The sequence below is a fragment of the Octopus sinensis genome, linkage group LG7 (genome assembly GCF_006345805.1).
Source record: "Octopus sinensis linkage group LG7, ASM634580v1, whole genome shotgun sequence".
Lineage (NCBI taxonomy): Eukaryota > Metazoa > Mollusca > Cephalopoda > Octopoda > Octopodidae > Octopus > Octopus sinensis.
Window position 1 is genome coordinate 87,746,573 of NC_043003.1, and position 24,523 is coordinate 87,771,095.

The following is a 24,523-nucleotide window of genomic DNA, read 5'->3' on the forward strand; positions in this document are numbered from 1 at the left end:
AAATGTAGGCGGCTGACCGAATGGATTCTTAGAACTTTTAGAACAAGAGACCAGGACACCATGATGATCCTCTGGAGGACACTTGTCCTAAGCCACTTTGACTATTGCTCTCAGCTATGGTCACCATCCAGTGTCAAGTTAATCACAGAACTTGAGGCGATCCAACGAAGCTACATGAAGAAGATAGCCTCTGTGCAGCATATAAGCTACTGGGAAAGACTCAAGAGAAAGATATGCCATAATATACATCTGGAAGATCCTAGAAGGACTTGTCCCAAACTTTGGCATCGAGAGTTACACAAATACTAGAACTGGGCGCCACTACATAGTGCCAAGAACTCCAAATTTGCCATCAAGATGTAGGACAAGATACTGTGATAGCCTGGGCTTCAGAGGCCCACAGCTCTTCAATATCCTCCCGAAGAACCTGAGAGACCTGCATGGGGTGGATGCAGATGTCTTTAAAATAAAACTGGATCTCTTCCTGTCAGGTGTCCCAGATGAACCAACTTCACGGCAAGAGGTGCAGATGAGGGCAGCTGCATCGAACTCTCTCATGCACCAAATGGCAATTGCTAAAAAGCATTCGTGAAGTAAAATCATGTAGCAACACCAAATGGCGGTGCCCCAGCATGGCCACAGCTCGTGAGCTGAAACTAGATAAAATAGAATAAAAAATAAAATTATATATATATATATATATATATATATATATATTATATATATATATAGGCAAAGAATAATAGATTTAATAATATATTAATAGAACTATATATATATATAAATATAGGGAAAGGTTAATATATTTAATAATAGATTAATAGAACTATATATATATATAGGGAAAGATTAATAGATTTAATAATAGATTAATAGAACTATATATATATATATAGTTCTATTAATCTATTATTAAATATATTAATCTTTCCCTATATATATAGTTCTATTAATCTATTATTAAATCTATTAATCTTCATATATATATATATATATATATATATTTATCAAAAGAAAAACATGATGCAAAGGATTTAGCGGTACATATGTTTTTGGCTTTTATTAGACAGTTTATATCAATGCATAATTGGTGTAATATGTATGACAATAGCCTTCTTCAGCCGCGCACAATTACTACTCCAAGGACATGTATTACATTATAAGTTTGGGAAAAAGACGATTTACGTTTGGGATGCAAATCCTCATAGTCATGTACAATAGAGCGAGGCACCAAAACAAAACCAAAGCGTCAAACTGTCTAATAAAAGCCAGAAACATATGTACCGCTAAATCCTTTGCATCATGTTTTTCTTTTGATAAATATACTCTATCACCTACACCACTAACTGGCATATACAGGTGCTTACAATTATCAAGTATTTACCCTGAATTTTTTGTACCCAATTCACCTACGTTGTCACCTGGATTGGATCCTATATATATATATGTATATATATATAAAGGAAAGGTTATTAGATTTAATAGTAGATTAATAGAACTATATATAACATCATCATCATTACCATCGTTTAGTGTCCGCTTTCCATGCTAACATGGGATATATATATATATATATATATATATATATATAGGGAAAGATTAAAAGTAGATTAATAGAACTATATATATAACAAAAATACATATAGAGAAAATCACAGCTTTAATTGCAGAATTCACCTTACAAAACTTACAACTGTTTCCATTACATTAAAATAGTTAGATATAGAACATATCATTGACATTAATATTTCTGAAAATACATGTTAACAACATTTTCAAGGTAATTTAAAATTAGCTAAATTCAAAGTAAACTAAGGAAATATTTCCAGTACACAAACACATACAAAAAGAACACTAAGAAGAAATATAATCTAAGAAAATCTATTTTTGTATTCAACTTTTGGTGACAACAGATAACGAAAGAATACAAAATAAACATAAGAATTCTAGATTACGACAATTAGAAACAGAAATTTTACATCACAGCAATTAGTTATCTACAAATCTTAGTAAATGCATTTAGGATTTAAGTATCATTTGAAGTGGTCCATCATTAGTTATGCACCACTGTACAATATTGGCAATTCTACACGTGATTTCTACCTTGAAGAAATGTATTATATAATTACTTCTAAATTAATTTTATTATATTTTAATGGGAATTTTACAGTGAAATGTTGCCATAAATTTGCACTGGAAATATTTCCTTAGTTCACTTTGAATTTGACTAATTTTGGATTGACTTGAAAACATGTCAACATGGATCTTCAGAAATATTCATTTCAATGATATTTTCTATATCTAACTATTTTATCAGAATAGAAACAATTGTTGGCTTTGTAAGGTGAATTCAACAAGATGTGATTTTCTCTATACGTATATTTTTTGTCTAATACTATGAATTTCTTCCAAATGTTATCTGGATCAACTTGTCATACATGAAAAATTACCTTTTCTACTTGCATTTATTAGTATCTCATTGTAGGATATAGTTAACCAAATTTTTTTGAAACTGAGTGCTTTATTGATATCTGCCTAGAATTTTTAATACCTTTTTCCCCCTCTTCTTATTATCTACTAGCTTAAAAGCTGCACTCCATGTGGACTTTTAAGCTAGCTCTTGTGGAGGGCTAATTGGACCTGTGGTCCAAAACTAAAGGGACCTATAATACATCTATAATGACTATATGCTCCTGTGGTGTTTCATCAGGGATTAAGGACAGATCATTCCATTGCTTCAGTCCTAAATTCAATTCCAACGGTTGGCCAATTTGTCCCAAAGTTCTTATCGCAACGTAAATTTAATGAAGCGAATGTCATTTATCTCCCCCTTGATCTCTGATGTCATTTGACAAACACCACCAAAATGGTGTGAATCAGCCAAGCTTTACCTGCTAGAAGTCAGATCCCAATGCTGGATGTTCAAGAACCAAATGAAGGGCAGATTTTCAATCCCAGGATCATCATCATCATCATCATTTAACGTACGTTTTCCGCGCTAGCACGGGTTGGACGGTTCGACCGGGGTCTGGGGAGCCAGGGGCTGCACCAGGCTCCAGTCTGATCTGGCAGTGTTTCTACAGCTGGATGCCCTTCCTAACGCCAACCACTCCGCGAGTGTAGTGGGTGCTTTTTACGTGCCAGCTGCACAGGTGCCAGAGGGGTCTGGCATCGGCCACGATCGCTTGGTGAATTTTTATGTGCCACCGGCACAGAAGCCAGTCGAGGCGGTGCTGGCATTGGCCACGTTTGGATGGTGCTTTTTATGTGCCACCGGCACAGAAGCCAGTCGAGGCGGTGCTGGCATCGGCCACGTTTGGATGGTGCTTTTTATGTGCCACCGGCACAGAAGCCAGTCGAGGCGGCACTGGCAACGGTCACGTTCGGATGGTGCTTTTTATGTGTCACCGGCACAGGTATCACAACTACTGTTCCATTGATATTTGGTTCGATGTTCATGTACATGCACTTGACTCAACAGGTCTCATCAAGCACAGCGAGATGTTCCGGGATCCAAGGTACTTTGAATGGGCAGGGGTATGCGGAACTGGTGCCGGAAGCATCCCGGGTCTTAGTAGTCACAGCACATCTCCAGAGATCTCGGTCCTTCGCCATTGCCTCAGTGAGGCCCAACGCTCTGAGGTCATGCTTGACTACCTCATCCCATGTCTTCCTGGGTCTACCTCCCCCTGATTCCTTCAACTGTTCGGGAGTGGCACTTCTTCACACATCTCTCCTCATCCATCCGCAGTACATGACCATACCATCGCAAGCGTCGCTCTTGCACACCGCATCTGATGCTTCTTATGCCTAGCATTTCTCTCAGGGTGCTTACACTCTGTCGTGCATTCACACTGACATTACACATCCAGCGGATCATGCTAGCTTCATTTCTTTCAAGTCTATGCATGTCCTCTGCAGTCACGGCCCATGTTTCACTGCCGTGAAGCATGGCAGTTCGCACACATGCATCATACAATCTACCTTTCACTCTGAGTGAGAGACCCTTGTCGCCAGTAGGGGTAGGAGCTTTCTAAACTTTGCCCAGGCTATTCGTATTCTAGTGGTGACACTCTCTGAGCATCCACCCCCACTACTAACTTGGTCACCCAGGTAGCGGAAACTATCAACTACTTCTAGTTTCTCCCCTGGAGTGTGATGGAATCTGTTTTCTGAGTATTTGTGGTGTCTATTGTCCCTGTGCATCTGCCGCACATGAAAGCTATCTTATCAGTTAATTTCCCTTTGATGTTGCTGCACCTCTTATGCGTCCATAGCTTACACTGGGTGCATCTTATGGAGTTTCTACCTACACCTTTCCTACAGCTCGAGCAGGGCCACCTGCCCGATGGGGTGTGTGCTGAGTTCGCCTTTCTGCATACTATAACTTTGGTCTTCGCTACATTTACTCTAAGGCCCTTTGATTCTCACCCTTGTTTCCACACCCGAAATTTCTTTTTTAGTTCCAGTAGTGATTCTGCTATGAGGGCCAGGTCATGAGCATAGAGGAGCTCCCAGGGGCAACCTGTTTTGAATTCCTCTGTTATTGCCTGGAGGACTATGATGAATAAAAGGGGACTGAGGGCTGAGCCCTGGTGTACACCTACTTCTACCCGGAATTCTTCACTATATTCGTTGCCAATCCTAACCTTGCTGACAGCCTCTGTATAGAGCCTGTACAGCCCTATTAGCCATTCGTCAATCTCCAGTTTCCGCATCGACCACCAGATAAAGGATTGGGGAACCCTGTCAAAGGCTTTCTCCAAGTCCACAAAAGCTATGTAGAGGGGTTTATCTTTAGCTAGGTACTTCTCCTGCAGTTGTCGGACCAGGAATATAGCATCAGTGGTGCTTCTACCCGGCACAAAACCGAACTGCATCTCATCTAAGCAAATTCTCTCCCTAATGAGATGGGTTATGACCCTCTCTGTGACCTTCATCACCTGATCCAATAGTTTAATACCCCTGTAGTTATTTCTATCTAGAGCATCACCCTTACCCTTGTAGCAGTTGACTATGGTGCTGCTACGCCAGTCATTGGGTATGACTACATTATGAACTACCTGGTTAACAATACGGGTGACTAGGCCATAGCCCACATAACCAGCTGTTTTAAGCATCTCAGCAGTGATACCTGATGGGCCGGGGGCTTTATCTGGTTTCATATCCTTAATTGCCTTAACTACAAGGGAGCTGTCTATTTGGATAGCTGGTCCCTCTACTGGGTCAACATTTGGCAGGCTCTCCTCCTCCCATTCATTCTCCACATTCAGCAGTCTTTCATAATGGCTTCTCCAAGCCTCTTTCTTTTCACCAACATTAAAAGCAAGTGCCCCATCATCCATGCGGACACATTTCTCTCGTGTAATATCACTATTTTCTCTCACACACTGTCTAGCAATACGAAATACCTCAGTTCTTTGGTCCTCGCGTCACTGGACATTGGCAAACTTCTTCTTTTCTGCTATATCTTTGGCTATGTATACCTGCCGTCCGGCCTCCCTTTTGGCTACTTGGTATGGTTCCCTGCTACCCCCATCCCTCCAGGCGATTCCGAAATGGTATATGTCTATGTAGAGTAAATGTAGGCTGAAATACAGGGATCCCAGACAGACAGACAGAATTTTGCTTTTATTATTATAGATATATATATATACATATGTTTAGAGATACATACATATATATATATATATGTATGCATACAAACATGTATAGACATGCATACATATATGTATCTATGTAGGTCTCTAAGTATATCTGTTATGAAGTACAAAGACTAAAATAAACCTGGGAAGATTATATGCTTTCTCTCTGACAAATGTATATAGAAAATTCTATCTAGCAAGGGGAAAAAGTAGAAAGGAAGAAGTTTGCCAATGTTCTACAGCATGAGGATCAGAGATACGAGGTGTTTCAGATAGCAAGGCAGTGTATTAAAGAGAATTGAGATGTTATGAGTGAGAAGCGTGTGCAGTTGTATAATGGTACACTTGCACTTGGTGATTCAGAAAAGAAATAAGCTGTTAAATGTGGAGAATGCAAGGGAGTTAGAAGTTATTCCCAATTTGGTCCAAATGGAAGAATTACCTATTCTAGTTGACAGCAATTTCATAGACAAAGCAATTAAAGATATGAAGGCAGGGAAATTTGATCAATCAAGAATTACAACCAAGAATCTTAAAATACACCTGATGGAGTGGAAAACAGCCTACTTACTCATATATTTAAATGGGATGTACAGAAAGGTATTACTCCAGACAGATCAATTGTTACAAAGATAAAGATCCTTTAGACAGAAGTAATTACAAAAGTTTCAAATTGCTGAACCAGGTCATGAAAGTTATGGAAAGAATTATAGCTTAGGAAGAGAACTGGGTTAGATAAAGTGTTTAGTTTGCGTCAGGGAGAAGTACAACTGAAGTTCTCTTCCTTGTAAGATAGCTGCAGAAGTATTTAGCTAAAAGCCATTGTACTTGGCATTTGTCAACATAGAGAAAGCATTTCACTAGGTCCTTTGCTCTGTGATCTGGAGATCCCTGAGGCAGCTAAGACAGATGAATGGCATGTGAGAACCATTCAAGCAATGTACAAAGGTCAGTGAAGTGAGAAGTTAACAACAAATACAGCAATGAATTTAGTGTGCGGGTAGGGTTCACAAGGATTTGGTTCTCAGTCCCTTCCTAGTAATCATAGTCCTCCAGGCTATAACACAGGGATTTAAAACTGGTTGCTCTTGATAACTATGATACGCTAATGACCTCATTCTTATACCAAAACCTAGAATCAAAAAGCCTTAAAGCTTAGCAAAGACAAAAGTTTTAGTTAGCAAGAAAATAGACAGGACTCTACTATTATCAGGAAATAGCACATTTGATATGTAGGAAAGGTGTTGGTGGAGATTCCATACAATGTACCCAGTGTAAGCTAAAGATGAACAAGAGGTGCAGTGATATGTCAGGAAGGTTAATACAGAAGTAGACTTTGTATGTGTCAGATGCACAGAATAACCACAAAAAACACACAAGAAACAGATTGTCTTGACTGTCCAGTAGGTTCCACAGAGGCAATAAATTGTTTCTATTACATAGATGACTGATTTAGCAGTGGAGAAAGATGTTCTGGAAGTATAGTTGCTAGAATAAAAACAGGATGAAGAAAGTTCAGAAAGCTGTTATCACTGTTAGTAACAAAAAGTCTTTCTCTCGAAATGAAAGGTAGATGGTATGAAGCTTATGTATGAACAATAGTGCTGCATGGTAGTGAATCATTTTCCCTGAATGCCAAGAACATGCAAAGACTAGAAAGGAATAAAACAAGTATGCTCAAGTGGATGTGCAATATCAGTGTGCATGTATGACAAAGTGAAAATATGTTGAAAGAAAAATTGGGCATGAGGCATCAAATGTGTGAAGACAAAAGACTCTGTATATGGTGTATATGAATGAGAACAGATGTATAAAGAAGTACTGATCACTGAATATGGATGGCATGTATGGAAAAGGGAGACCAGGGATGAAGTAGTGAAAGCTGATTTCAAGATGTTGTGCCTAACAAAGATGACAAAGGATCAAGATGAGTGACAATTGACTATGCTCAAGAAAACTTGTCTGTCTTGAAAGGGAGATTCTAAAACATTGTGCTTGTGTCTATACATTGCACCCAATCTGTCCCTTCCAAGCCTTCCCCTACCTCTCATCCCTCCACTCTTCTATGACAATATTCAGCTACTACAATCATGAGAGCAGAGTATGCAGATCATTTGCCCCATTGTGCTACCAGTTACCTCCCTAATCCCTGGAACCACTTCCTTTTACAACCCATCCCTCACTCTCAATATCATCCCTTTCTACTTATTTTCCACCCACCCCCCTTTGCTGTGCCTCCAGTTATTATTCTTTCTCCTTGAGATATATCTTAGGACTGCCATATTTCATCCTTAACTCCCTCTCTTTTCTGCTATCATTCTCATCACTGTGACATATCTGGTTTTGACAGTCTTCCTCCAACTTTGTGTCTCCCACTCACTACAGCCATCCCTATGTATCTTTGTCATTCATCTCATTTTACACATCTCTCTCTCTCATCCCACACATTAGCTCCATTTGTTCTGAGGTGAACTCACTCCCACCACCATTTTCTGCTACTTAATCCCCCATCTTTTGCCTTTTTCATTATTTCTTTGTAATTAAATCTCCATATTGTCTGATCTGCCAAAAGGTTTCTTATAGTGCTACTCTCCTCCCTGTCTGCACTCTCATACATTACCTCTTCCTTCCTGAGCCACTTATTCTTTTACTTCACTCTCCTACTACCATGCTGATATTTACCATCAACCACACCCCTACCCTAATTCTATTCACTATATTCACTTTTACACCATCTCTAACCATCCACATTCTAATGAACACATCCACCCACTATTCCTGATTGTTTGTGTAATTTCTCTTTTATACTCATCTTCTTGTACCTCATGAGTCTATTCTGACATCTTATTACCAATATCATTGTCCTCTTTACATCTATTCCCACCCTTATAATAATGTCCATATGCAACACATGACCATACCAGTGCAGTCATCTCTCTTGTACACCACATCTGATGCCGCTTATGCCTAACTTTTCTCTCAAGATGCTTACACGCTTACTCTCTGTCAAACATGTACACTGACATTGCACATCCAGTGAAGCATACTGGCTTCATTTCTTTCAAGCCAACGCATATCGTCAGCTGTCACACACAGCCCATGTTTCACTGCCATGTAGCATGGCTGTTCACACACAGGCATCATACAATCTGCCTTTCACTCTGAGAGAGAGGCTCTTTGTTGCCAGCAGAAGTAGGAGCTCTATGAACTATGCCCAGCCTAATCTTATTCTCACTGCTATGCTCTTAGAGCATCCATCTCCACTACTAATGTGGACACCTAGATAACAGAAGCTATCTACTACCTCTAGCTTTTTCCCCTGCCAGTTAATGGAGTCTATTTTCTACACATTTTCAGCGTTTATTGTAGCAGCTATAAGAGCAACGTCATCAACATAGAGGAGCTCCCAGGGGCAGCCTGTCTTGAATTCCTCTGTTATTGCCTGGAAGACTATGATAAATAAGAAGGGGCCAACCATTGATCCTTGGTGGACCCCCTACATACAGCCTAAATTTTTCGCTGTACTCATTGCCAACCCTCACCTTACTGGTAGCATCCCTGTACACAGCTTGTACAGCTCTCGCTAACTACTTGCCTATCCCTAGTTTCTGCATTGACCACCAGATAAGGGATCAAGCAACCCTTCAAAGGCTTTCTCCAAATCAACAAAGGCCAGGTACAGAGGTTCATCTTTGGCTACATATTTCTCCTGTAGCTGTCTTACCAGAAATATAGCATCAGTGGTGCTTCTCCCTGGCACAAAACCAAACTGCATCTCATCTAGGTTAACTCTTTCCCTAATTAGTTGGGCTATGACTCTCTCTGTAACTTTCATCACCTGATCCAACAATTTGATACCTCCGTAATTATTTCTAAGGCATCAGCTTTACCTTTGTAGCCATTGACTACGGTGCTGCTACACCAATCAGTGGGTAAGACTCCTTCATGAACCACCTGATTGACAGGTAACTAAGCCATAACCCACACCACCAAATATTTAAGCATCTCAGCAGTGATTCCTGATGGGCTGGGGGCTTCCCCTGTCTTCACATCCTTAATTGCTTTATCTACAAAGGTACTGTCGATTCAGGTAGCTGGTCCCTGAACTGGGTCGCCATTTGGCTGACTCTTCCTTCGCTCCATTCATTCTCCACATTCAGTAGTCTTTCATAATGGCATTTCCAAGCCTCTTTCTTTGTAGAATCATTAGATGCAAGTGCACCATCATCCATGTGGACACATTTCACTCCTATGACATTGCGATTTTCTCTCACACACTGTCTTGCAACCAAAACACTTCAGTTCTTTGGTCCTCACATTGCTGAAAATTGGCAAACTTCTTTTCTGCTTCTTTCTTGGTTAGATATATCTGTCTCCTAGCTTCCCTTCTGGTTATCTGATACAGTTTCCTGCAACTCCAACTCTTCCAGTCCTTTGACACCCATTTCTTTACTCTAATGGCCCTGTCTACCACAACGTTCTAACACCATGTTATCCCACAAGCAGGCCTACCAAATGAACAGAAAGACCGTTTTTATTATATTCTTCTGCAAGCTACCTCTAAGACGAATAACAAGGATCTCATCTTTGTGGCTGGGGATTTGAATGGGCATGTTGGACAGCAGCCCAGTATTTTCCATGGTGTAGATGAGACCCATAGACTTGGTCTTTGGCACTCAGCAAGCTGTCCTGCAGGAATTCCCAGTTGCTCTCTATATCACAGGTTTGTAGCTCCTCCTCCCTCACATCAAATTTCTCATTTAGGATGTCCCTAAATCTCTAACCATATCAAAGATCCTTAAGCTTCCAAATCCTTCTTTTCCAAATTGGTCTGCTTCTTGGCATCCTTCTGACCTGGAGTCTAAAATCATTAATGACTAATCAAAGCTGAGGGATACATTCTTCATTGGGAGGGTCTTTGTATTTAAGAGCAACCATGCATCCCGCTGCCTGGTGAGAATGTAATCGATCTGGCTAGCGTAACCACCTGATTTGTAGGTTATTAAATGGCTGGTTGGCTTCCTGAAATTGGTGTTGCAGATCAATAGGTTATGTGCATCAGAGAACTCCATTAGCTTTGTTCCCTCTTCATTTTGGAAACCAATTCTATGGCCCCCATCTACACCATGGAAAATACTGGGCTGCAGTCCAACATGCCCATTCAAGTCCCCACCCACAAAGTGAGATCCCTGTCATTCGCCTTAGAGGTAGCCTGCAGAAGAATATCATAAAAATGGTCTTTCTGTTCATTTGGTAAGCCTGCTTGTGGGGCATAATCTGCAAGACTAGCCTGAGCTTAAGCATTCTATCATTCACTCTGACTACTTCTATGAACTTATCCACTAATTTCTCTGCAAGAAGTATGCCCATAACACCTACCCTGTTACTGTTACCTTCCCAGATTTTATACTTACGTGTCTTGCCTGTGAGGAACCTGGGTGAAGCTCCTCTCCACCTTACTTCTTGGTTGCAACATATATCAACACACCTCCATTCACACACACCTACATATACACATATATATATATATAATATATATATATATATATAATATATATATATATATATATATATATATATATATATATACATACACAGATTTACTCATGCATGCATACATATATGTACACACACAAGTATCTCAGAGAACTATTACCTTTGCAAACAACAAAGGAATTATCCCTCAAGATCAAGGACAGACCTTATAATGCTTGTGTGCAAAGTGTGTTGCTGTACGTGAGCAGGTGAGACGTGAGCCTTCAGTGCAGGAGACATGCAAAAACGAGAAAGAAATGAAAGGAGCATGCCTCCCTGGGTGTGCCATATTAGTGTGAATAACTGAACTGAGAGACATATTGGACATAAGAGGAGTAAGATGTAGTGTGCTGGAGAGGAGATTGTGCTAGTATAGACATGTGATGAAAACAGGGGATGATAGCTGCATAAGCAAGTACTGAGGAATCAAAGATGTGGAAGTCTCTTTTGGTCTCCCTGTGGAAAAGGGAGACCAAGGAAGATTGGGATAATATGGTGAAAAATGACCGCAAGATGTTAGATTGAATGAAGTAGACTGAAGACCATGTTAACTGGTTGTACGTGGTGCTGCAGATCTGACCTCTTACACAACCCTCCTTGCCTAATGTATGTTTGTTTTTTCTGCATGTATCTCCACACCTGTCTATTACCTATTCTATACCCTCGCATCCTTCCACCATTTACTCTCAAAACCACTGTGCCTCTTCTGTACCTTTTTATCTCTTCTCACTGTGCCTAGTTTGTACCTTCTCATCTCTTCTACTCATTGTGCCATGCTATGACACCCATAACTGAGAGGAAAGGACATTATTTGCACATACTGATTATCTCCCTTCCATATACCTCCCCACCTATATCCTGAAGCACCTTATTCTTTCTTCCTGATTCATGATACTTAAGTGAGAAGTGATTGTAATCTTGCAGCTGTTACCAACCCTCCATAATTCTTCCACCTGCTCTCTTGGACATGTTAACTTCAGGATATGCCCCAGCTTATCATCACTTTATCTCCCTTCCATGCAGCACTCTACCTACTTCTTGTTTAACATGGAGGAGCACTGCATCTCTTCCTACTCAAATACCCCTACTGCCCTATCATTCTACCTCTCTCCCAATAACCCCTCTGGCACTACTTTTCACTTTCTGTCCCTTACCCAAATCCCAACACACACACTTTTTCAAAAAATTTTCTATTAGTCCCTCCTCTACCACTCTCTTAATAATAAATACCTGTGTAACACTCAAGAAGAATGTCTTGGACCCTGAGAAACTGTCCATCTCATGCTAGCATGCCAGACACTGGATTTTGCCCTTCAACCTGCCCATTAAGATTACCACATTGTCTGCCTTCTCTTTCATACTAATCCCAGATATTACTTTTCTTCCCCAGTCCCCTCCATTACTCCTATCTAATACTGTTTCCTTCGTTATTCTCTCCATTACAATCCTCTTACAATAAATCTGTTCCATCCACCATGGTAGCTCATTTTGCACAGCAAGCTGATCCCACCAGTACTGGTGTCACAAAATACACCCAGTACAATCTGTAGGTGGTTGGTAATCAATACAAGCATTGACAAAGCAGGGCCTGTGAGTTTCTTTTGTCTGGCTGACAGCAATGCAACCTCTGTAGTGCTGATGCCATAGAAAATGCACCCAGTACACTCTGTAAAGTAGTTGATGTGTTCCATGGCTTTGAGGAGTGAGGAACCAGCTCTTAGCTATTACTTTTCCCAGGTATACTCTGTCCAAGTGGTTGAAATCAAGAGAAGGAAGACTGATGCATGCAACAGAAGACAAAAGGCAAATCTATAGGAAAAGAACACAACAACTCAAACAGCACCATGATAGCCCACAAGTGCAGCTCGTGTAGCAGAGACTACAGTCACACATTGGACAGTCCAGCGACTGACAATGCTATTCCAGTAGTGTGGACAACTAGGACCTTCATCCTTGGTCATTAAAGACATATGGAGGCCTGAAAAAAAAAGGGAAAGAGATCTTCAAAAAAAATAAACAGTTATCTCACCTCAAGTTTCTTAAAATTCCGACACAGAATTATCATTTTCCTCACTGCCTTCACATTCATTTCTACTGCTAACCTGACAAAAAAGAAAAAGAGAATGGTTCACATAAACCCCATATATTATAACTGAAATTATTGAATAATTCATACACTTTACAGATGCTAAAAAAAAAAACCATCATCATCATTTTAACATCCACTTTTCCATTCTTGCATGAGTCAGATGGAATTTATTGATGCAGATTTTCTACAGCTGGATGCTTTTCTTGTTACCAACCCTCACTTGCTACAAATCAAGGTAATATTTTCCCATGACCAGGTATGTTTTTGAAAATGAATGACACTAATTGCATAACACTAACACTCATTTACAACAACAATGTAATGCCAGGACAAGACAAGATGACACAAACATACACACATATGCACATACAAGCATATGTCTTTTTTCAGTTTCTATAATCAGCCTGAGACCCTGCAGTAGGGGTATTTGCTTGGGAAGCAAACTTCTTAATTCTACAGTCATGCCTGCATATAAAAATTTCTTTCCAATATAAATATAACAAACAATGAATTAGTAGAGTCATTAGAATGTTGGACAGAATGCTTTGCAGTATTTGTTTTGGCTTTTTACATCCTGCTGAGGTCAACTTTGCCTTTCATCCTATTGGAGTCCAAGAGGATGTACTGATGGAATTTGTAAAAACATTGAACAAGATGTTTTGCATCTGGTACAGTGATTTTACAAATATTGCAAGGTGTACTTGTGGTATTTGTTCTGAATTCAATGCTCTATTTGGGTGGTAGCCATGGCCTACTTGGGTGGTAGACTTAACTGTCACCCAGTTTAATACCACCACCTGGTAACTTTAACAGAGTCTGCTTTCTTGTAGGTATTTGGGCTAGGTCTCCAGTTTCAGAGGTGCCATAATAGGTCATTGGTATTGCTTTCACTCCTCCATAAAAGATTTAAAAAATACTTGGTTGAGGCTGTATTCATGATATAAAAGTAACAAAGATATTTATGGGTTCAGGGATTGCTATGTGCTTAAAAAGACCCTTTCACAACCAAAATAGTTCTAGTGCATCCCATTGTAATTACTCAGTTTAAATCAATTAAAAACCTTTTATTTATTTCAGATCCCCTATGGCAAAGAAAATGCTAACACAAAAAATGAAAAGACACGCAGAACATAGAAATTATCAGCTTTCTAAATGTTACAAAACCTTTCAGATGGAATTGAAAGCCTCTCGGGAGAATGTCTTAACTGTATAAAATCAGACACTACAAGGACACTACATTCATCCAGTAGATTCAAAACATTATCAGTGATGATTCTAGAGAATCAATGAGGGCAACTACCAAAGAACTTCAGGTATCAGACTGGACTATCAGAACTCTGGTGCATGAGGACATTCAATAAAAGTCATATGTCCTGAGAGGAGGCCAATTCATGTCTGCAAAGACACAGGAAAATCATTTGATATGCACTAAACAGTTACTTAACAATGTTAAAATTACTCATGAACATGGCATGCTTTGCAGAAGTAACTAGCTGAAAGTAAACCATTGTACTTGGCTTTCATCAATCTGGAGAAAGCTTTTGAAAGAGTCCCTCACTCTGTTACCTGGTGGTTTCTAAGGAAGTTAGTAGACAAGTGGATTGTTAAAAATATACAATCCATGTATAGCAGTGCTATCAGTAGTGTGAGTCGACCATGAGTACATTAATGAATTTAGTGTACAAGTTGGAGTGCACCAGGGATCAGTTCTCAGACTCCTACTCATCATAGTCCTCCAGGCCACAACAGAGGAAACTACTATGTGCTGATGACCTTGCTCTTATAGCAGAATCTATAGTGGAATCAGAGAAATTCCACATATGGAAGTAAAACCTGGAATCAAAAGGCCTTAAAGTTTATCTAGCAAAGACTAAAGTTGTTGTTAGCAAGAAAGCAGCTAAGACTCTCTTTCTGTCAGATAAAAAGCCTTTCTCATTATGTTGGAAGGAATTCCATTCATTGCACCCAGTGCAAGCTATGGGCACATAAGAGGTGCAGTGGAATCATAGATAGATTAAAAGAGAATGTTTGTTTTCTGTGCCTGTGGCAGATGTGCACAAAAAATAAGTACAAGGACACACAGGCATTAGATTTTCGTTGCTATCCTGTTGTCCTCCACCTCCTCTATATACCCAGGTTTTACCAGTCACTGCATTCCTCACCCCTACACTCTTTGCACTCATGTGAAGTCCCCACTCCCTACTCATGCACCCTTGGCAATACTCTATCATCCCATTTTTATTCTGATCCCTGTACCTTGAGGGTGTATTTTGCCACCACCTCTCTCCAACTTTCTCTTGCACTATCACACTCTCACTCTCTTGCACTTTCTCTCTCTCTCTCTCTCTCTCTTTCTTTCTCTCTCTCAGCATATAGTAGTTCCAACAGGCAGCTTGTTTTGAATTCCTCTGTCATGGCCTGGAGGACTATGATGAATAAAAGTGGACTGAGAACTGAGCCCTCTAACTTCCTTAGAACAAGATCAAAAAGATCAACAAAAACTAAGTACAATGGTTTACTTTAGGCCAAATACTTCTCTTGCAGCTGTCCACTAGGAAGATGGTGTCTGTGGTATTCTTCCCAGGTACAAAACCAAAATGCACCTCATCTGGTTTAATTCTATTCCTAAACAATTGAGCTATAACTCTAACTTTCTTGACGTGGTCCAGGTCATGAACAACCTGATTAACTATACAAATCATTCAGTCACTAGGTTATATCCTACTCCACTAGATATTTTAAGCATCTCAGCAGTGATTCCTGATGATCTAGGAGCTTTCCCTGTCTTCATATTCTTAATTGCCTTATCTACTATACTGCTGTCAATTCTGTTGGTTCAATATTTGAAAACTCTTCTTCCATGCACTTTCCACATTTAGCACCTTTCATAGTGGCACTTCTATGCATCTTTCTTCTCTGAATCACTAAGTGCAAGTATACCATTATCCATTCCCTCTCCCTCTTCCTTACTCTACCATCCTATCTATGCCCTAATCCCTGTTCCTTGCAAGTATACCCTGGCACTTGCTGCCATCCCTCTCTTGCTCTTTCCTACTCTCTCTCTCTCTCTCTCTCTTTCCCTTGCTCTCCTCTCTGGCCGAGTAATCATGTATCTCCTATACAGCAACAAACCAGTTTCTGCCCTCATTCTTGATCATTCTCTCTCCCTCCTTCCCTTGCCCTTACCTCTGGCTAGGTAACCATTACATCCTTTATAGCAGCATACTGCTTGTTAACCCCCACTCTCTCTCCAAGTAACTGCTTCTGCCTTCATTCTTGTTAACTCTCACTCTTTCTCTTCTCTCTCCCTCTCTCTGGCTGGGTAACCATGGACCTCCTCTACAGCAAAACATATGTTTCTGTCGCTCTGTCACACTCTAATCTTTCATCATCTGACACAAGATCATCTCCTTTATTGCCCCCTCCCCTCTCAAAGACTCTGTCTTGCAAAGTCACTTGGTGACCCTACAAGTGCAGGTGCCACGTAAAAAGCACCCAGTCCACACTGTAAAGTAATTGGCATTTGGAAAGGCATCAAGCTGTAAAAAACCATGCTAAAATCAACCTCACTTGTACGAGTGCCATGTAAAAAGCACTCAGCCCACTCTTCGGAGTGGTTGGTGTTAGGAAGAGCATCCAGCCATAAAAACCATGCCAAATTACACTCTGCCAGGCCAGCTCCTGTCAAACCATTCAACCCATACCAGCATGGAAGGAAGATGATAAATGATGATGATGATGATTTCTCACTCACATCTCTATTCTCTCTGATATACTGCTTTGCAATCCAGAACACCTCACACCTCTGCTGCTGAAAAGTGTTCAACTGCATAACAGTTAGAAAGAATGTACTTCCCGAATGGTGTTTAAATATAAACTCAGCAACTTAAAGCTGGTGTGCAGTGCAAAAACAAAAGTTGTGATCTACTATTAAAGCCTGTCATTCTTCATCCTTGTGTATATTATCCTTGTATCAATCTTATGTAAAGAGGAGTTCTACATTTATATCCAGCCCTGGAATATACCCTACTGTAGGATACTATGTGGCAACCAAATTATGACATAAGACTCAGTGTCTGACAGAGTTGTAGGGGTACTGTTGGGGTATATGACATGTCTTGAGCATTTTTGTTGACACAAACCTGGTAGACAGATGGCCACATCTATATTCTCCACAGAGAGAGAGAGAAGAATCAATTCTTGCACAAGATTGGTACTTTATTACAGGACCAGATTATGAAAGTTGATAAAAGAGTTATAGCACAAATGATACCATCTTAGTGCAATAGTGAGACAACTAGGAAGCTAAGTAGTATTTAACTAAGAGCAAGCCTTGATATCTAGTATTCATCAATCTGGAGAAGGCCTTTGACAAGTTTCTTCTACATTCTATAAAGAATAATTGGGTGTAGATGATTGGGTTGTGAGGACCATACATGCTATGTACAGAAAGGCAGTAAGCAATAAGTTCAGCAACAAATTTAGCATACAGGTAAGGGTCCATCAAAGCTCAGTTTTCAGCCCATTCCTATTATTATTATCCTCTAAGCTGTAACGGAGAAGTTCAAAATCAGTTGGCTGTTGGGGCACCTGTACACTAATGCTGATGATCTAAGTTTTATAGCTGAATCTGTGGAAGATTTATATAAGAAATTCCAGACCTTGTAGCATAACATAGAATCAAGAAGCCTCAATGTACATTTAGCAGAGAATAATGTTTTACTCCACAAGAAAGAAGTCCTGCTCGATATGTATAAAAGGTATAGGTAGAAATTTCATACAGAATACCCAATCTAGACATACAACAGAGGTAGGATCATAGGCAAGCTGATAGAGAAGACAGATTTCATGAGTGGCAGATGCTTAGGAGCATCTAGCAGTGAGAGTATGAATGTAATAAACTCCTTCAAATGCTTAGAAGGCTCCCTAAAAGTAGATGACAGCTTTTATTAATTATATAACCAAAGTGGATGTCACAAAAACATTGTAGCCAGCATAAATACATGGGAAAAAGTCAAGTAAGTTACTGCTTGTTCTGGTAATGAAGTGTCTCTCTCTCTCAGGGTAAAGGAAAGATTGGACGATGATTGCATCTGAAGTTTGATAATATACAGTAGTGAGGAATGGCCTTGAATACAGAAAAATGTAAAGACTGGAGAGAAATGAAGTGAGCATGTTCAACTGATATGTAATGTTGTGCACAAACAACAGAGCAAAAATGAACTGAGAGCAAACCTGAATACAAGAGGAATCAGATATAGGATGCAAGACAGAAGACTGCACAAGTATGGGCATATAATGTCAAGGGGAAGGAAGTTTGAGTTGCATAAAGAAATGCTTGCTCAAAATGGATGGAAAATGTGGAAGGGAAAGACCTATGAAGACATGAAGAGGTGAAGATTATTGATCTCAAAAAGCTGAACCTCAATGAATGAAATAACAAAAATGAGTAGCAAAAATGTGGTGTTAGAGAGAACCTAACCACTCAAGTAAAAGTAGCGTGTACAATATACTTACATTGGATTTCTCATTCAATATGCTTCTATTAAGCATCCAACAACAGCTCTGCATTGCATTGGTCCTCTTCTCTCCCACCATCATTATCATTCACCTCTTTCTCATCATGACACTGGTCTAACAACATCAGATCTGTCCACATTCAACACTTTTTTACTGTGAGCCATCACTTTCACTCTCCCCATTTATTGACAACAGTCTCTTAACATCATCCCTCTTTATGGCTGTCTCTCAATCTTTCACCTTCATGTGTATGCACACACTGCACTCTCTTTGTCATTCTCCATTGATATGCACTACCCATGCCCTCACTACTTAGATACCATCTTTCATGACTCTGACCCACCCTATCACTCCCTCTTTCACACTATGTCACTCATGCTGGTTTTCCATCCAGTCCTCTCACCAATAACCAACATGTCATTGCCTATCATCACCACCAATCTCAAATCATTCCAATACCCCAAAAAGGCGATTTATCCCTTGTCACCAACTACAGGGGTATATCTCTAATGTCAATTGCTGCAAAACTGTACAACAAACTGATCCTAAATCGTCTTGTCCTTTTTGTTGAACCTTTGCTCCGAAAGAACCAAAATGGATTCAGACATGGGCGCTCAACGCTGAGCCAGATACTATGCCTGCGCAGACTTATTGAAGAATCAAAAGTATTTAATCGCGATCTTGCAATGGTATTTGTAGACTTTTCTAAAGCGTTCGATTCTGTAGATAGGTACAAGATGTTTGAAATCCTTAAGCTCTATGGGATACCAGACAAAATTATTTCTGCCATCAAGGTCCTCTACACAGATACATCTTCAACCATCTTAACCATCTTAACATCATCTTTCTCAATCAAAGCCGGAATACTGCAGGGAGACACACTCGCCCCATTTCTTTTCATCATTGTTGTTGATTATGTGCTACGTATGTCAGTTGATACCATCTCTGGCAACGACTTTGAAATAAAACCAAGAAGAAGTTCCAGACACCCAGCTGAGTACTTGACAGACACTGACTTTGCTGACGACATCGCTCTTATCAGTGATTCTCTCTCGAAGGCCCAGTCTCTTTTACAATCTCTTGAACAAGCCTCAAATTGTGTAGGTCTTTACCTCAATGAGGCCAAAACTGAATACATAAACAAGTGCCTGTCCAACAGTGATTTCATCATCCATACTCTCAACAGTACGCCTTTAAATATGGTTTCTGATTATAAATATCTTGGGTCATGCATATCATCATCTGGAAAAGACTTTCTAACTAGAAAGGGTATGGCCTGGTCAGCCTGTAATGACATGCATAAGATCTGGTCATCAAATCTAAGTAGAGACTTCAAACTTGAAATATTCAAAGCCACAGTCGAACCAATTCTACTATATGGCTCAGAAACCTGGACGTTATCAAAGAAGCTTGAGAGGCAGTTGGATGGAACCTACACTCGCCTCCTTATGAGAGCTCAAAATCTCTCATGGAAGCGTCATCCAACCAAAATGCAAATATATGGGAAACTACCACCTGTGTCATCTCTTGTGAAAGGTAGGAGAGTCCAGTTTGCTGGACATTGTTGTAGAGCTGAAAAAGAAGTAATTTCTACTCTTCTCCTCTGGAAGCCATCTACTCGCAATACCAGAGGGCGCACACTCTCCTACCCTGATGTAATCTCCAGGGATACAGGCATCAAGCAACAGGACCTCCGTAATGCTATGATGGACCGTGAAGTCTGGCATAACATAGTAAATTCCATTGTCTCGACCACGGTTGGACAATGAATGAAATGATCACCTCCCTTCTCACTGCATATCATTACCTTTCTTTTCACCAGCTATTATTACCTCTCTTGTTACTGCCTATCACTACTTTTCTTCTTGCTCCCATTGCTACTTCTCTTTCCATTGCTACCTCTCTTCCCACTCCTATCACTAATTCTTATATTCTGTTTTCCCTTACACTTCCACCCTCATTCTCTCTCACTCATATTTCTCTTAAACAAAGGAAGACAACATAAAGAAAATTCTTGTCTTACATAGAACAAGGCAACATCTCTAGCAGTGGTGCCACAAGAAAATGAAAACTCTGCAAAATGCTTGATGTTAGGAAGGACATCTAACCGTGGAAACAATTTTCTTTCAGTCCACTCCTGCTTAAGTGAGTAGTTTCCTATCTGTTTTCTTAGTTACTAGAACTTTGATATTTACTAAGTTAACTTTTAAGACACTTTGACTCTAGGTTTTTCTTTCACACCCAGAGCTTCTTTTCTAATTCTGTTACAGATTCCACTATGAGAGTGAAATCATCAGCATATAGTAGTTCTTAAGGGCAGCTGGTCTTGAATGCCTCTGTTATGACTTACAGGACAAGGATGAATAGGAAGGGACTGAGAACCAAGCCCTAGTGAACACCTGCCTGTACTGTGAATTCATCACTGAACTGTGGTTAACTCTTACCTTACCTTTTTACATACCTTGTATGGCTCTCACAAGCCATTCATCTACTCCTAGCTTCCTCAGAGACCACCATATCACAGCTTCCTCCAGGTCCATAAATGCTATGTACAATGGTTTACTCTTAGCTAAACACTTCTGAAGTTATCTAAGAAGATAGCATCAGTAATACTTTTCCCAAACAAAAACCAAACTGCATTTCATCTAGTCTAATTCTGTTCCTAATTAATTGGGCTATAACTCATTCCATGGGGCTGCTTGATTAGATATTTCATCATTCATAGAGATATTGCAGATCTGTCTGGTTTGTTGAAAGCTATTTGTTGAATTTAGTGTAGCATGAAGGGAAACAATAGCTAAGATTTACATTATTTACATTTGACGGATATCTGTCCTCATCTTGTTTGTTGGTTATTGGTGAGAGGATTGGATAGAAAACCAGCATGAGTGACATGGTGAGAAAGAGGGAGTGATAGGGTGGGTCAGTGATGAAAGAAGGTATCACAGTAGTCAAATGTAAATAATGTACATAATTCCTCATCTCTTAAATATAGAACTGTAATAGCTAAGATATTAATTATAGCTATTAGTGTTTTTTGTCATAGCTATAACAATGATAGCCCATGTGAATTCATGTATTACATTATAATTAACAATAACTACAAATACATTACATCTCTGTATCACATCATGTTTTTTTATAATCTTGATATTGTTTATGAAACTCTGTACCATACACATACATGTAGTTTATAATATTTTCAAAGCACAACAATCTCACCTGATATGTTCATCAAATCTAATTGTTGCTGCACTGTGGAAAACAATCTCTACTTCTTCAGATAGCAGTTTACTATCTCTGTCTTTTAGTCCCAATTTCTCTTCCATAATGTCACCTTCTATTGGGTGTAAGACACGGTGAAAGTCTGGTCGCTCTTTCCATAATTTGTCAAAAGGCTGTGGAAGGGGGGGAAAAAATTAAAATTAGCAACAGACACAAACCCAAATAGGTAAATCAAATAAGGCGTAATGTTACTAAAAGTTTGGGTTAGAATTGAATGTCCTAGAGGCGCCATGGAAGTGGTAGATAGTTTTAGTTACCAAGGTGCCTTAATTAAGAGTAGAGGAGAATGCTCTAAAAGTATAGCTGCTAAAATAAGAATAAGATACAGGAAGCATAGAGACCTATTACCTTGTTGGTTACAACAAGAAGTCCCCCTCCACAGAAACTCACTTGGAGATCTCTCTGAAGAAAGCCACACCCTGGTGAGATGAAAGAATACTTTATTTGATCTCCTAAATCCAGTCACATCTGAAGTACACAAAGCACACCAAAAGTGCGATGACTAGCCTCTCAGAGACTGAGGTCACAAGAGCTTAAATGTGGCTAGGCCTCAGGAGAAGATGAAATTCAGCTCGAGTTATTAAAGGTTTTAAATAGAGAAGGTATTCTCTAACTGACTTGTGTGCATCAGATGGCCTGAATCTCTAAAAATGCTCTTAAGCAGTGACATCAGAGTGATAATCCAAACTTTCAAAAAGGGAGACAAGAGGGACTGCTCTAATTAAAGAGGAATCTCCTTGCTAAAGTCTATGCTGGATGTCTAGCAAAGGGATGTAGGGATATTGTTGAGTTCAAACTCGCTGATGAACAGTACAGACACAGCACGGCCAACCAAATATTCACATTGTGGAATGTCTTCAAGAAATCCTGTGAGTATGGCCAAGAGGTGTATGCTTGCTTGTTTCATAGGCTTCGAAAAGGCAGACAACCTAGTTCCACAGAACTTGTGGAAGGTTCTGCAGGAGTATAGGATCAATGGACAGCTTCTTGTTGCCTTGAAGTCCCTATGTGAATGCCCTAGCATTTGTTTTTGGATAATTGGCACTGAGTTGAAACCATTCAATGTGGCTGTCAGACTCTGCCAAAGGTGCATATTATCACCTCTTCTGTTCATAATCTTCATGGACAAAATTGATATGTGCACCTAGGCTGGAAATGGTATAAAGACTGGCAAGTGTGGGATCAGTTGGCTAGAATTTGTAATCGACATGATATGACTCAATTTGTTAGAAGGTGATTTTCAACATGCAATTGATAGGTTTGCTGTTGAGTGCTGCTTGGCAGTGCTGTGAAAATTGAAACACTCATCCTCTGAAGGAAGCTGGTGCAATGCACTCTACATATGAGTGAAACTCCACTGAAGCAAGAGGAGAAGTTCAATTATTACAGGATTGTTTTCATAAGTGATGGAGGGCTGACTTAAAGGCAAGAATAACAGGAACTGGTATAGTAATGTGCCAATTTGGTCATCAGAAAGAGGGAGTAAGTGTAAAAGCTAAACTCACTATTTTCAATTCAGCGTTCATACCTACCCTTATCTATGGTCATGAATCTTGGGTAATGACAAAAAGAATACAATCACAAATACAATGGGCAGAAATGGCATTCCTCTGAAGGGTCTTTGGATTAGGATTACTCAATGTGCATAGCTTGGAGCTCAGAGAGGTGCTCCAAGTAGAGCCGCCACAACTCCAAATTGAGAGATCAATTCTATACTATGGACATGTAAGAATGTCCCAGGAAAGAATCGCTGGACAGGTTTTACAGGTAAAACCAACCAATAGGAGACCCAGGGGTAGACTGCAAACAAAATGGCTGGATAACATCCATGAGCTTGGTTAGTCTCATTCAGCCAGGTCAACTGGTCATAGTTGCTTCAAACAGGAAGGAGTGCTTTGTGGACTCTGCTCCTAAGACCAACCTAGGAATAAGATGAGATGAGGCTACAAAAGGTCTCCCTCCAAATAAAATACAGATTGTGTGATGATTGCTCATGAACAACGATGCTACATGATAGTGAGACAAGGCCTTGAATGCAGAGCACATGCAAAGACTAGAGTGGAATGAAACTAGTACATTCCATTGGACGTGCAACATTAGTGTGAATGTACAACAAAATGCTAAGGTGTTGTGAGAAATATTGTGCATGAGGAATTAGACGTAGTGTGCAAGAGAAAAGACTGCACTGGTTTGTATATGGATGAGGACAGCTGCACAAAGAAGTGTGGATCACTTAAAGTGGATGTAACCTATGGAAGAGGGAGATATGGGACAAAATAATGATAGCTGATCTAAAGATGCTGAGCCTCACAGAGGAGATGACAAAGGACTGAGATGATTGGCAATTTACTGTGCTCAAAAAGACCCATACCTATCCACCACAGCAAAAACGAAGTCCTAGCAGCATTCTGTGTATGCTTGTAGCTCATTCTGCCCCAACAAGCAATCT

The 24,523-nt window shown here is 39.9% G+C and overlaps 1 protein-coding gene across 1 annotated transcript in view; it reads right to left on the reverse strand.

The window, feature by feature from the left end:
* LOC115214055 (fatty acyl-CoA reductase 1) overlaps positions 1–24,523 on the reverse strand; it is a 148,493-nt gene that overhangs the window by 92,127 nt on the left and 31,843 nt on the right. The window contains exons 3-4 of the mRNA XM_029783095.2: positions 22,012–22,187; positions 13,210–13,282 (exon numbers count right to left, since the gene is read on the reverse strand). Coding sequence (XP_029638955.2) covers positions 13,210–13,282; positions 22,012–22,187 — 249 coding nt within the window. The remainder of the gene's footprint in view (positions 1–13,209; positions 13,283–22,011; positions 22,188–24,523) is intronic.